Source organism: Penicillium brevicompactum (genome assembly GCF_028827555.1).
Source record: "Penicillium brevicompactum strain IBT 35665 chromosome Unknown utg000003l_segment0_segment0, whole genome shotgun sequence".
Lineage (NCBI taxonomy): Eukaryota > Fungi > Ascomycota > Eurotiomycetes > Eurotiales > Aspergillaceae > Penicillium > Penicillium brevicompactum.
Genome location: NW_026623206.1, coordinates 2110709 through 2123665, shown reverse-complemented (window position 1 = coordinate 2123665; position 12957 = coordinate 2110709). Strand labels below are relative to the sequence as shown.

At 49.6% G+C, this 12957-nt stretch overlaps 2 protein-coding genes across 2 annotated transcripts; one reads left to right on the top strand and one right to left on the bottom strand.

Annotated features, from left to right (window-relative positions):
• Window positions 1–51: 51 nt before the first annotated feature.
• On the top strand, window positions 52–1495 carry N7506_004688 (uncharacterized protein; the record flags this gene model as incomplete). Its single annotated transcript, XM_056953982.1, has 4 exons — window positions 52–336; window positions 435–555; window positions 587–1022; window positions 1096–1495. The coding sequence occupies 4 exons, from the start codon at window positions 52–54 to the stop codon at window positions 1493–1495; spliced, it is 1242 nt and encodes a 413-aa protein (XP_056812871.1).
• A 452-nt stretch (window positions 1496–1947) lies between these two features.
• On the bottom strand, window positions 1948–9702 carry N7506_004687 (CAZyme family CE10; the record flags this gene model as incomplete). The annotated part of the gene is made up of 5 exons (XM_056953981.1): window positions 1948–2873; window positions 2948–7384; window positions 7450–7825; window positions 7895–8986; window positions 9070–9702. 5 exons carry the CDS (start codon window positions 9700–9702, stop codon window positions 1948–1950), a joined length of 7464 nt encoding a protein of 2487 aa, XP_056812870.1.
• Window positions 9703–12957: the final 3255 nt, after the last annotated feature.

Sequence of the window (12957 nt, the reverse complement as noted above, 5' to 3'; positions counted from 1 at the left end):
ATCGTTTGAGATAGCTCTACAAGACATAACGTCCAAGTTATGAATAGCAGCATGTCTTTGTCTTTGCCTCCAGCACTTTCTGAGCTTGCGAGGGCACTTCCCTACAGCAGAACTCAATGGCTTCCAATCTTGGTGGGATTTCTGATTGGGTACCCCCTCCTCATCAAGGCATTGCGTTATAAGCGACTTGGAGAGATGAAGAAGAAGTTCTATTTCCCAACTCGCGAGTCTATGGCTGAAATGACCGATGAGGAGGCATTCCTGATTCAAAAGGAAATGGCACAGCTCGAGTTTCCATTCATGTTCTTGACATCTGGGCAGTTTGCACTATTCCGGGTATGCAGTTCAATTTCATTGATTATATAGTTCTATACACGAAAGCCACACGGGCACCTTTGCTTGAACTTGATTTATCTTTTTCTAATCATTTACAGACATATGGCATTCCGACAATCTCTCATCTTCTAACGAAAACCGGGCAATTCTCCAAGCCAGAAACATCTTTCAAACGCTATACAGACACAGCTGCTCTGATTGGTGAAATGGTAGAGAATAGTCCTACCTCGCAGAGGGGCATTCATCTCAGTAGCCCGCACACGATTCCTACATAGCGGCTATCAAGCTTCGGGCAAGATCCTCGATGCTGATTTGCTTTACACCCTTGCACTCTTTGCGGTCCAACCTGTGCGATTTATTGAGAATTTTGAATGGCGGACCTTGAGTGATTTGGAACTCTGTGCTATTGGGACCTTTTGGAAGAGTCTAGGTGATGCTTTGGGTATTAGCTCTGAGATTCTTCCATCGGGCAAGACCGGCTTCAAAGATGGTATCCAATGGCTTGAAGAGGTGGATGTTTGGAGTCAGGATTATGAGGCCAAGTATATGGTCCCAGATCCCAAGAACCGCGAGTCAGCAGACCAAGCGACGGCAGTTCTGCTTTACAATCTGCCGAAGATTTTGCATCCAATAGGACTGCAGTTTACATCTTATATGATGGATGATCGGTTGAGGAAGGCGATGTTGTATGTGATATTAGTCCATTCGAGATCCTACCATTTGATCCTGTATACAATCACAGATACTAACTTCAAACAGATACGAGGCCCCAAGTCCTGGCTGGAGCGCTGTTTTCTCATCCCTCTTGGCTACTCGCAAGTTCGTTCTGCGTTATCTATCGCCACCACGGCCTGCGGCTCTTGCAGTGTCAAACATAGCTCAAAAGCCCGACAAAGATGATCGCTATCACCGCATGTCTTGGGATGCACTCCCATTTTACATCAGGCCTACTTTCTGGAATAGATGGGGTCCAATGGCTTGGATCTCTTGGTTGATGGCCCACCCTGTCCCAGGCGATCATGGCCAGAAGTACTATCCACAGGGATATCATATACAAGATATTGGACCAAAATACTTTGAAGGAAAGGGCCACAAGGAAATCCAGGAAATGATGAAGGAATTAAAGATCTCAAGGACGGGGAAATGTCCCTTCCATTAGTTTAGAGCAAGTACCATGCTACAACAAATGATAAAAAAAAAAGCATCAGTTTGGGCTTCTGAGATTACCTGCTATTTTAACACTAGAAGAGAATAAGATATTGTGCAAGGGAATGAACCGAAAAAATGGATTCACAAACCCATGGACACACGTAGGCAATGAGTATCGCAGCATGACTATATAGTAATGTATGTTGGAAACGGCGAGTTTCCTCACCTTCGCCCACCTGACCGAGCTCAGTGCGTAGGAAAATCGGCCCTAGATTAACCAGTCTCAGATCGCCACCCATGCCTGTTTAATTCCGGCAAATCACCCCTGTGCGGAGTTTCGGCCTTGAATCATTACCGCGGGCTACTGTAGATCTTTACAGTCAGGGAGTTTGTGTCGACTTCAATTTGCAATTTGGAAGCTCGAAGAATTATGTGAAAACATACACAGACTGAATCTAACATCTAAAGCTGGACATGTGTTCTCAAGAACTCATATCCTTCTGCCACTGCGGCCTTTGCTTCCTGGCCAGCGTGTGAGGCTGGGTAAAGGTCGAAAAGGTGTGCAGCTTCCTGCACCACTCTAAGCTCCGCCTCGACTCCGCTGGCCGTCAATGCACCATGCGTGGACTCCGTCTGAGCACAAGGAACAAGGTCATCACTTGTTCCATGAATCAAAAATGTCGGCGTGTTGTAGCGACCGACGCGGATCTGATAATTGGGACTGACTGCCTGAATGTCCTCCTCTGTCGGACGAGATAGGTCATCGGGGCTGCATTTCTCGGTGTTACCCTTGATTGTGCATGCCTTTAACAGAACAGGCAAGGTTTGTCCAGTCCAGTTCATGTGCAGTGCGATCCGACTGCGCGGATCTCTCGTTGACATCCAGCCTCCGAGAGGGCGTTCCTTGAGTGCAGGGTTGTAGCCGGCTATCGGCATGCTCTGCAATCCTTCCCAAACATCGTACTCCATCTCGTTTGATGCGACTGTCTGTCCGAAGGGGAAGTTTGGGTTCGACCAGAATGGATCCTCGTAATTGGTCGGGCAGTAGAATGCCAAGACAGCGTCTGGAGCTGGAATACCAGCAGCTGGGGCCGTGAAAGGTAGCGTCATGGCGAGATGACCACCAGTAGACCATCCGATAGCAACAACCTGGTTCCCGTCGGGTCGAATATCTGCGCGCAGCAAGGGAATGTTCGGGAGGACGCGGCGAACCCAGGACAGAGCGTCGCGGGCATCGGCCATTGGGCCTTCTGCTAGTGAAACTTCTGGGCACAAGCGGTAGTCGATGCTAACAGGCAGGAAACCGGCATCCAGAAGGGTCTGAGTCTGGGCTGGACGGATGTCCTTGCGAGATAGCATGACGTGGCCACCTCCGTGGATCATCAGGGCTGAATTAAAGTGTTAGTATACCAGTGGGACACGAAAGCTTGCTATGGGAGACCAAAAATAGGCATGTACTTACCAATCGGTCGCTGCTTCCGAGTAGTGTCCACGGTCTCGGGATAGTAGATGTCTGCACGGAGCTGCAAATTGTCTCGCTCACCCCAAACCACAGTTTCCATCTTTATGGGTTTCGATGGAGACATTGTCGCGGCGGATGAGTTTCCAGTCGGCGAAGCGACAATGACACGCAGAGCATTTGACTCTACGGTCTCATTGTTTGTCCAGTCAACCCACTCAAATCCAGATTGACGAAGAGTCTGATCCCACATCATCTCAGTAGCCAGCGCGTGTTCACGTCCGTCTTCGAATCGCCACCAGCCTTCCAGGAGACCAAAGACAAGATCCAACCAGAAGATGTCACGAGTCAGCTCGACAAGACACAAAATTCCGTCAGGTCTCAGAAGCTTGCGAATGTTCGTGCAAGATTCCTGGAGGTTGCGGGTAGCATGGACACAATTTGTCGAAAGCACGATATCGTATTGACCACTCAAAGCTGAGGGGGGGTCATTTTCAACATTCAGAGTTTCATATCGCATGAAGTTGTAGTTAGAGAAGGTCTTCCGTCCAGCTGCAACAAGTGATGGCGAGATGTCTGTGAATGTGTACTCCAGACGCGTCGACAGTCCAGGAATTGTGGACAATTTCTCGAGGAGATTCTTGGTGGTACCTCCTGTGCCGGCACCAATCTCAAGAATCTTGATAGTCCGGCTGCTTCCAAATGATTGAACAACATCCAAAAGGTAACGCGCAAGATAAAGGTTACCCGATTTGAAAACTGGAGATTGTGCGTACACATCGCCTACCAAGCGCCGAGTGTTCGCATCCTGGAAAATCAGAGATACTCCGTCCGCTTTTCCGGTGAGACAGTCAGCGAGCCGAGGGGCTGTGATTTGAAGAAGATCATGCTCCAGGGCATACGGAGGATATTCCGCCCTTATCTGCGTGTGCAGGTCATGCGACCGCGACAACGGGATGGGTGTTGTCGTGCGCACAAGCTCCCCAGTGGACATCTGGCGGACCAAGCCGACAGAATCCAAGATTTTGTAAAGATGCTTTCTCAGCTGCTCGTGACGGGGAAGCACTGCGATTGGGGTGAGCACTTCGTTTGGCTCACTCGCCTCCAGCGAAGAGCCCAAGGCTCGGAATGCCTCGAGAATGTAAGCAGTGAGAAGTGACATTTGCTTTGGGTAAGTGGTGTGGAAGAAGCCAGCCCAGTGAGCATCGGAGGTGTGAGATACTGCTGCGTGCGTTGTGTCAAAACACTGGCGGGCCACTGAGACTAGTGGTGGTCCATTGCTAGCCGGTGTCGGTACATGGGATACAGCTTGTGGTGCCACCGACTGTACTGGCGCTTTTTCAACAACAGGCCGTGAGGGGGCAGCGTGAGAATGCCCGGGGAAGATATGTTCCACCAGACCTTGAATGTTGGGGATGTCCACCAAAGTGGTATACGACATATCGACTTGGAACCTCTTCTTGATTTCAGAAAGAACTTCAGTGCTCATGAGAGAGTCCACTCCAATGTCTACCAGCGACACTGAAGGAGAGACCTCTGCGACACTGACTCCAAAGAGCTCACAGAGCATTTCCTGGACAGTGGCAAGATCGTTAGCCGCATGTCCATCGGCAGCCGGTGCACTAGGGGTGGCTGTAACAACTGATTGCTCAGCCGGAATCGCGGCCTCGACAACTGATTGAGCTTCAGCGGTCTCTAGAACATTGTTATTCAGCTTGGCCAGCGCGCGAGTGAGAGAGCGGATTGAGACGCTCGTAAATCGAACACCCATCATTGCCGCAGAGAGTGTATCTGTTTGGCAGTCCATCACATAGATGTCGCACGCGATCTCAGTCTTAGACGGCCGGACGTAGCTGGTGTACACCTTCCATGTCGAGGGGGAAGCACCATTCTCTTGCTTGAGCAAGGAGTTGATAACAAATGTTTCCCCAATAGCGTTGCAGACAAAGACCTCGCTTGACTGGCGATCAGAAAGGCAGTTGACGTGAATTCCAGCAACTTGGAGGAAGTTGTCTAGCAGAATGGGGTTGCAGTTGGTCTCGGTGGTTGATGGCATCATGGACACCAGTCCACTGGCTTCCCGACCGTTTGCAAATACCTGCTTCACGCCACGGAAGTAGTCTCCATAGTTTGTTACTGATTCAAGAGCAGCATAGACAGTAGAGCCCTTCAACCCGTTTGAAGCAGGGTCCGCTTCAATGGTTTTGCTTCGTGCCGAGTCCAGCAGTCGATCCATGGACTGGAAGCGCGCCAGAGCCCTGGACCGCTCCTGGTGAAGACACACGGTACCTTCAGCGTGGACCAATGTATGATCATTTGACTCACTGCTGAAGATCGAAAAGAGCCATGGTCGAGTAGGACCCGCTCCATCGCGGGTGAGTCTCAGGAACACCTTTCCTTGTGGGTCCAATACCAAGGGCGAGGAGATGGTGAGATCCTCGATATGTGACATGGCTGGCTCAGAGGCGTTGCCCGTGGGGAAAATGGAGGCTGCTGCCCGCAAAACCATCTCCATGTACATGGAGGCGGGACACAATGTCTGATTCAGAACTGCGTGACCCTGGGTGCATGCTCTGTAGAGGGCATCTTGAATGTTAACATGATAGAGACGCTCATCTGGGCTCTCGCTCAATTGACACAGAAGGCCTGCTTCTTGTCCTGCGGACTGCTTTCCAGACGAAGGTCCAGCAGATGAAAACGCTGCAGGGTCAAAGTCAACCCAGTGGCTGTTTTGGGCAAACTGATATGGTGGAAGGTTCATCCATTTGAAGCTTGCATGCTGGGCCCGATCGAAAGGCCAGAACTGAACGTGTACACCCTGTGCCCAGAGGGCGCTAGTGACGTTTGCCAAATTTTGGGCTCCGCTTGAACCACCCAAATCAATTTTGTGGTATGTGTTCGCAACCGAAGAGCTCTCTAGCACTCGGCGTACCATTGGTATGATGGGTGAAGCGGATCCTGCTTCCAGCCAGACGGCGGGGGCTTGTAGCTTTTCAGCTACTCGCTCAACAGCACGTCGGAAATACACAGGCATGCGGCTGTGCTCCACAATCTCAGCCGCTGTGATGGTCGACCAGTCACCACTTGCAGAGCAGGCTTCGATGGGAATGATCGGTGTCTGGTAAACAAGGGACCCAGCCACCTCCATGATGCCGGGCACAATGCTATCGACAAGTCGAGAATGGAAAGCATGGGAATTTTGCAGCCGAGTCAACCGCAAGTTTGATGCAGACGGGGTTCTAGCAGCGGCGTTCTCAATGGCCTCGATAGATTCCACTGTACCTGCCAGTACTTGCTGTCGTGGCCCATTGTAGCAGGCAACGTCAGCGATATGACCCGTCTGGTCTAGCAGCTGTTGGACCTCAATCTCCGTCCCTTCAACGGCGAGCATGATCCCAGATTCTGGGCCCCAGCTGGATTCAATGAGGCGAGCACGCTCAGTGACTAGGTGAATGCCATCGCGAACGCTCAAGCTGCCCGCCACAGACAACGCAGTCAACTGACCAAAGCTGTGTCCCACAATGCGACTGACACGAAGTCCAGAGTCCAGCCATGCCTTTGCAGAAGCATACTGAATAGAGAAGAGTATGAAATGCAAATGGATGATGTTTGTGATTGGGGCTGAGCTGAAGATAGTTGGGAAAAGACTGAGAAGGCCAAGCGTGCGGCCCACTTCCTCGCAATCTTCGAGGTGGGTCCGTAGAAGAGCGGAGGCGTCGAAAACTTCCTTCGAAATGGTTGCCGTAAGTCCATTCTGACCACCGAAACACAAAACAACTGGGGGCTCATTGGAAGGCCGCTTCTGAATCAGATCGGCAGATGCGCCCGTGGAAATGGCCTCCAGTCGGGCGCCCAGCGAGGTTGTGTCCGAAGAAGTTGAAAATGTGAGATTGAGTGGAAGGTCCCGGTTTTGCTTCATCGCGAGGTTGTATGCCAACTTCTGCACCAGAGTTTCAGATGGTGGGTGGCTCAAAAGAGTCGCTCGAAGGGCACCGCAGTAAGCCCGGAGGGATTCTTCAGACCGAGCGGAGACCAAGATTGGTACATTTTGGATATACTCAGGGGCTGTTCCATTTTGCTCGGAGCCGATGGGTGCGTGCTCCTTCACTATGAGCGCCGCGTTGCTTCCCGATGCTCCGTAGTTGCTGACCATGGCAACTCGTTTGGTCGACACCCACTCAGTCGACTCTGAAGCGATCACTAGCCGGTCGGGTGTGAGAGACTTGACCTTGGGATTTAACTGATTGAAGTTTGCCTGTCTCGGGATGCGTTGTTGTTGGAGCATAAGGATGGTCTTCAGCAGACCCGCGGCCCCAGAGGATGTCTCAGTATGCCCGATATTTCCCTTGATCGATCCGATGTGAAGGTTGTTTCTGCGGTGAGGGCCACCAAACGTTCTTCGAAGGCTGTCCAGCTCAATGGGATCCCCGACTTGGGTGCCTTTGTCGTTGTTAGCAAAGCTCAAACGGAAGTATATCGAGGGAAGACGTAAAGCGGGTACATACCAGTGCCATGGGCTTCCACATAGGTGACTTCGTCAGGAGAAACTCCAGCGAGCGACATAGCCTTGTTGTAGAGTGACCGTTGGGCTTCCGCATCGGGGACTGTGATTGGTGAATTGTTGGAGCCCTGGTTGACAGCTGATCCAGCGATTACACCGAGAATTGGATCTCCGTTGTCAATTGCATCCTGCAATGGTCGCAGAACGAATAACCCGGCGCCCTCTCCGCGGCAGTATCCATCAGCGGAAGCGTCAAATGGCTTGCACGCTCCGCTTGGTGACAGGAAAGACGCAGCACTCAGGTTCTGGTACACTCTGGGGTTTGTCAAAACATTCACACCACCGGCCAAAGCGATCTTGCAATCGTTTGTTTGCAGAGCCTATCACAAGATGGCGATTAGTTGCTTTTCTCGTGAAAAGAAAAAAAAGACGTGGAGTATGATGCTTACTTTGCATGCCAGATGAATAGCTACTGCCGCCGATGAGCACGCTGTGTCCAAGCTGATTGAGGGGCCTGACCAGCCGAAGTGATGGCTGATCCGCCCTGCAATGAACGACTGCAGGGTTCCCGTGATCGAGAACGCATTAGCGTTCCTTGATGCCACATTCTCTGTGTAATCTTCAGATCCGACACCGACGTAACACCCAATATCCTGTGAGAGCCTGTTTGGCTGCCATCCTAAGTATCCAGCAGACTCCATGGCTTCGTATGCTACCTGCAGCGCGACGCGCTGCTGGGGGTCCATGGATTCGGCTTCCCGAGCCGAAATATTGAAAAAGCGATGGTCAAAGACGTCTGGGCGCTCCAGAAAGTGACCCCAGAATGGGCCTTTGGGCTCGCGTTGCAAGTCGGACATATGGAATCGGCTCTCAGGGGGCGACTTCACTGTGCACCGACCTAACTCAAGTAGCTCCCACAGCTGAGCGAGTGTGTCTGCGTTGGGATACCGACATGCCATGCCGGTGATGGCGATGGGCGACGCCTCAGCCGCCTGCGGACGAGAGTCGAAGGTCTGCACAGAGTTTGACAAGGACGCCGTGGAGGGCTGTGGGCTTTCGTTGGCAAATCCTTGCATTCCGTAGCTCTCAAGTTCTCTTCGTGCCACCGACCTACTCCTCGCAGACCGTGGAACGAACTCCTCGGGTCCAATAGACAGTAGGCGAGATTGATCAACTGTCATTTCTGTGCTGTTGATCAAAGCGGAGACAACGTCGTACCAGTTTGCTTTGGCACAAAGAATTGAGTCCAGTGCAACAGTGTGTAGTAATGCTTCTTGTTGGAATATCTCCCCGCCCTGGCTTGACCGAAGCGGAGTTAATAAGGCATCACTGCGAGGAAGCTTGAAACGAGAATCATTCATGCATAACTTCATGATGTGTTGGATTCCCTCACGGTGTGCCTCATGATGGAATCGCCCTCGGAGGGATAGTTGCTTTGTACGCAGCCCATGATCATGGATCTCCTGCTTCACTCGTTCTGCGCTGTCATTGGGGATAGTGATGGTGACACTTTTGACGTCTGTGTAGCATGATGTGTATCCCTTGGGTATCTGTTAGTATTTATTTTTCTTTTACCACGCTTTCCTTTTTGATTTATGTGACTTTTGTATAGGAAGAAACTTACTTCAGTGTTGTTGTTTAGGATTTTTTCGAGATGGTTGAAGTCCTCTACGGACTCCCACCTGACTGCCAGTGACGTGGTTGAGCCACACAAAATCTCATCCAAGTCCACTAGCGCTCCAATGCAAAGAGAAAGGCGTATGGCGTTTGACGCCACATATTGGAACTCCTGTGTGTTTCGAGAGCAAGCCACCGCAATTGCTGCAAGCAGACCCACGCAGAATCCTTGAGTATCAACTATCCTTGGCATTTCTGTCTCAGATAATGAAGATGAAGGGAATGCTGGATGTGTGGCAACATCTTGGAGATTCCAGAAATCAACGACGTGTCTCATAACAGTTATTGGGGTCATCATGAGGTTTGAAGCTTCTACCCTGACTTCACTCTCATGCTCAAAAAGGCGGCCGAGTGCAAGCAGTTGATTCTCGCCTTCGACATTCTTCAAAGCTGGCCAGGCACCGGCGATTGTTGGCCATAAGGAGGGTAATTCGTCGAGAATATTTGTGAGAAATCCCAAACCTGTGGGATCTTTGGATATGGCATCTCGTATGTGAGTGATAGAATCTGTGATGTCCGGGCATTGTGGTCCAAAGAGGACCCGAAGATCTTCCTTCGGTTGCCCTTTGTGGAAATTCATGGTGTGTAGCTCAGTGAGATTGTGAAACTTTCAAGTAAAACTTTCAAAGGATTTGTGAGTTATATAGACCGGTCGTAAGCCTTGGCTGTGGCAATACGGTTAAATTGAGATTTCTCAGACAGAACTCCCTGGAGCTCTTGCGAATCAGCAATGTGATTTGAGGCAACAGGCAGCCGGGTCCACTTAAGCATATGAGTTGATTTACGCAACAGCTTGGGGGCCAACTGAGATCTCGACCTTTCAAGGCTGTGTATACTCTATCGAGCTGTCAGTAATTAAAATACCAGAATTACTACAACATGGCGTGTGTCGATCACCTTTTCGAGTTTCCACCGATTCGGTCTCGCCAAAGACACCCAAAACAGTATTGACTTTCTAGTTGGAAATGATATTATTGCATAGATTGGGTTGAGACATTCTCATGGTATCATTGGACTCCTTCAAACATACCGTTACTAACATCTCCCAGAATTGAATCTAACATGCCTCCGTCAAGTACGAGACTTCTAGTTGCATCATGGTATTGATATAGTTTGCACAATGTTTTGATAAATTGTTACATCGGTCGTACAATATTACAAGACATAACTTAATTGTCTTCCCGGCCCTTCTTGGTTACCTGTCTGCAAGGCGTTCCACCTGCGCGCGGACCGAAGAATTATCGTTAGCGAAAGCCGATGAACATATTCTGACAAAAGTCCACATGTAAGCCGGGCACTGTCCGGACATCGGGATTTTCCAACATCCAGATACACGCCATTTCATGCAGTTAACAGCTCTGGGCATGCAGATTTGCGCCCTGAACCCCTCTTTCCAAGGATGGCTGTTCCATTTCCCGAGGTCCTTATCTTTCCCATTCGAGTGTTTGCCGTCTTCCTTGTTCTGGTTTAATCTGATATAAATGTTGATATCTGAGTCCTCAACATGGTCCAGGCGTCTGACTGCATATGCTAAAGCAAGCTACATCCATTAGCGTAAATTCTTAACCTTGAAAAGAGCTTTCCAAGGTGGCCAATCCATTCCATTGATATCACATGTGCTTTAGCACGTTCTTCAAGTTAGATTTGGTCTAATTCGTACATAAACACACATTCGCGGGAATGCCTGGTCCATTGTCCTTTGCAACCTGGAAGGCAATAGCACAATCGGCTCAAAGGATTGCGAGAAAAATGGCCCCCAGAACAATTGAGAGCCTGATAGAGGGGGCTGAGTTGATGTACGGCAGCAACATATCTCCACTAGAATCGATTACCGTACATATTCCCATTCCAGAAAGCCATGTTCTAGGAATGACGCGCATTTCCCACTTTAACCTCCTCTATTGGTAATGCAGGTGAATGTCACCCTAATGTGACACAAGTACAATCTTGGCAGCTGGACACCAATTCGCTTCCACGATCCAGATGTTAGGTTCTGATAACTAAGCTCTGATGGCGCTGTTTAGCCCTCATGTTTATCGTCAACGAACCCAAAAATTGGGGTCCATGAATCCAAGCAGAACTTGGCTTACTGAGAGGCCCGTGGTCAATGTGGAAAGCTTCTCACATCATCAGCCGTTCGGGCCAAGGCCGCCACATGCTTGTTTACTCTTGGAGTCAACTATGAAACAATTACGTTGACGCTGCTTGTCCCTGAAGCAAGCCCCAGGGGCCAATATGTCCTGTAGTGGGGCAGATGGCTAAAGATACGAAGGAGACGCATGCATTAGCTGGTACATGCACGGACTAAGTCCGCTAAAGAGGTGAAAAGCTGTGTAAGGTTACAGAGCCGTAAAAATCAAAACACACCATTCATACGGTAATACCGCCCCCACGCGGACGGCTCCACCCGAACCTAAAGCTTGATTCCTGGAAGATCGTGTGACCGGTAACTGCAGGTATTACTGTATTTATTACAATTCTTTCTGCGTCCGTACGGAGTACATACTTGCTAAACATCCCACGTACATCAAGCAAGCAGCATCTACGTGGGTAACGCAGGTAGGCTTCAAAAGTACATTTATTACCCTGCATCCATGGATATGCATGATCTTATTTCCAAGGTTGTATATATTCGGCGCTGGGATAGGCAAATGGTCCCACCGCTTGGTTCTGCAAGGCCCCTACTTCAATGTTTCATGGTATCAAATTCCGTCTGACAACTAGATAAAATTCTCTTCACACAATACGTGGTACAGTACTCTACTCAAAAGATCCGCCACAGCTATACGAGATTGACGATGATCAGTGGATCTCAAAGTAAGCACTACACGCCTATTAGTATGTAGATGACACGCACGCCAGGGACTTTTCGAGTCTGCCCCACTGACGTTGTATGAACTGACCTGCACCTCGGTCCGCACCACCGAGACAAGTAACCTCAACTCCGCGGGGCAATTTCGCATCTTCATGTTTTCATTGGTCTAGAATGGATACAACATTTGAGGAACATCACCAGAAGGTCATCATCAATCGATTAGCCTTCCATGGGTGGATTGCCGATGAGCTCAATTTTGAAGTTGCTAGCCGTGCTCAATTGATTTGGCGTTTACATCGGGGTTGGCCGATGGCAGGTGCCAAGATGGTTGCACCGGAGTACTCCTTTGTAGAGCACGAATTTGTTGAGCTTTTGTGTTAATGTATGACCCGCTCTGTTGCTTCAACTTGCGTAAAGTCGGTTGATATTTCCTCTACCTACGGAGTAGCAATGAAGTATTTAAAATTTCAACTCAGGAAACCGCGTGGGGCAGTGGAGCCATCTTCAATGGGGGCCAGATATTCCGGGGCCGGAGTCAAATACGAGCCCCGATCGGGAAACCGAGAAAACATATTTCAAGTGTATGTTGAAAGTTTACCTGGGTATTCTCCTTCTAAGGTCATTACATGTACAAGTCTTCAATACGAACAAGTTGGGTCAGAAAAACGCCCCCATCTCACTTGGTATGCTGCGTGCTATTCCTTTTGTGGGGTGGCTAGGTACTTGTCTCACTTTTTGTGGAATCTTGATACATTCTCCGCTCCGCTGTATGCAAGTTTAACATTCCTTGCACTCCGTATGAATTGGGGGCCTAAGAGGATCTGACGTGCAAATGAGGAAAGTGAAGTGAAGTTGTATCTTTTACAAAATATACCCATGGACATGAGCTCATGGGCGGTATTGGTACCATTCCTGTTACATTGCGGAAAAACATTCAGATAACGAAAGACGTGCTACTCTTGTGTTTCTCTACCAATAAGATCTTATGTTACAAACTAGATACTAAAGTCTGGCTCGGTC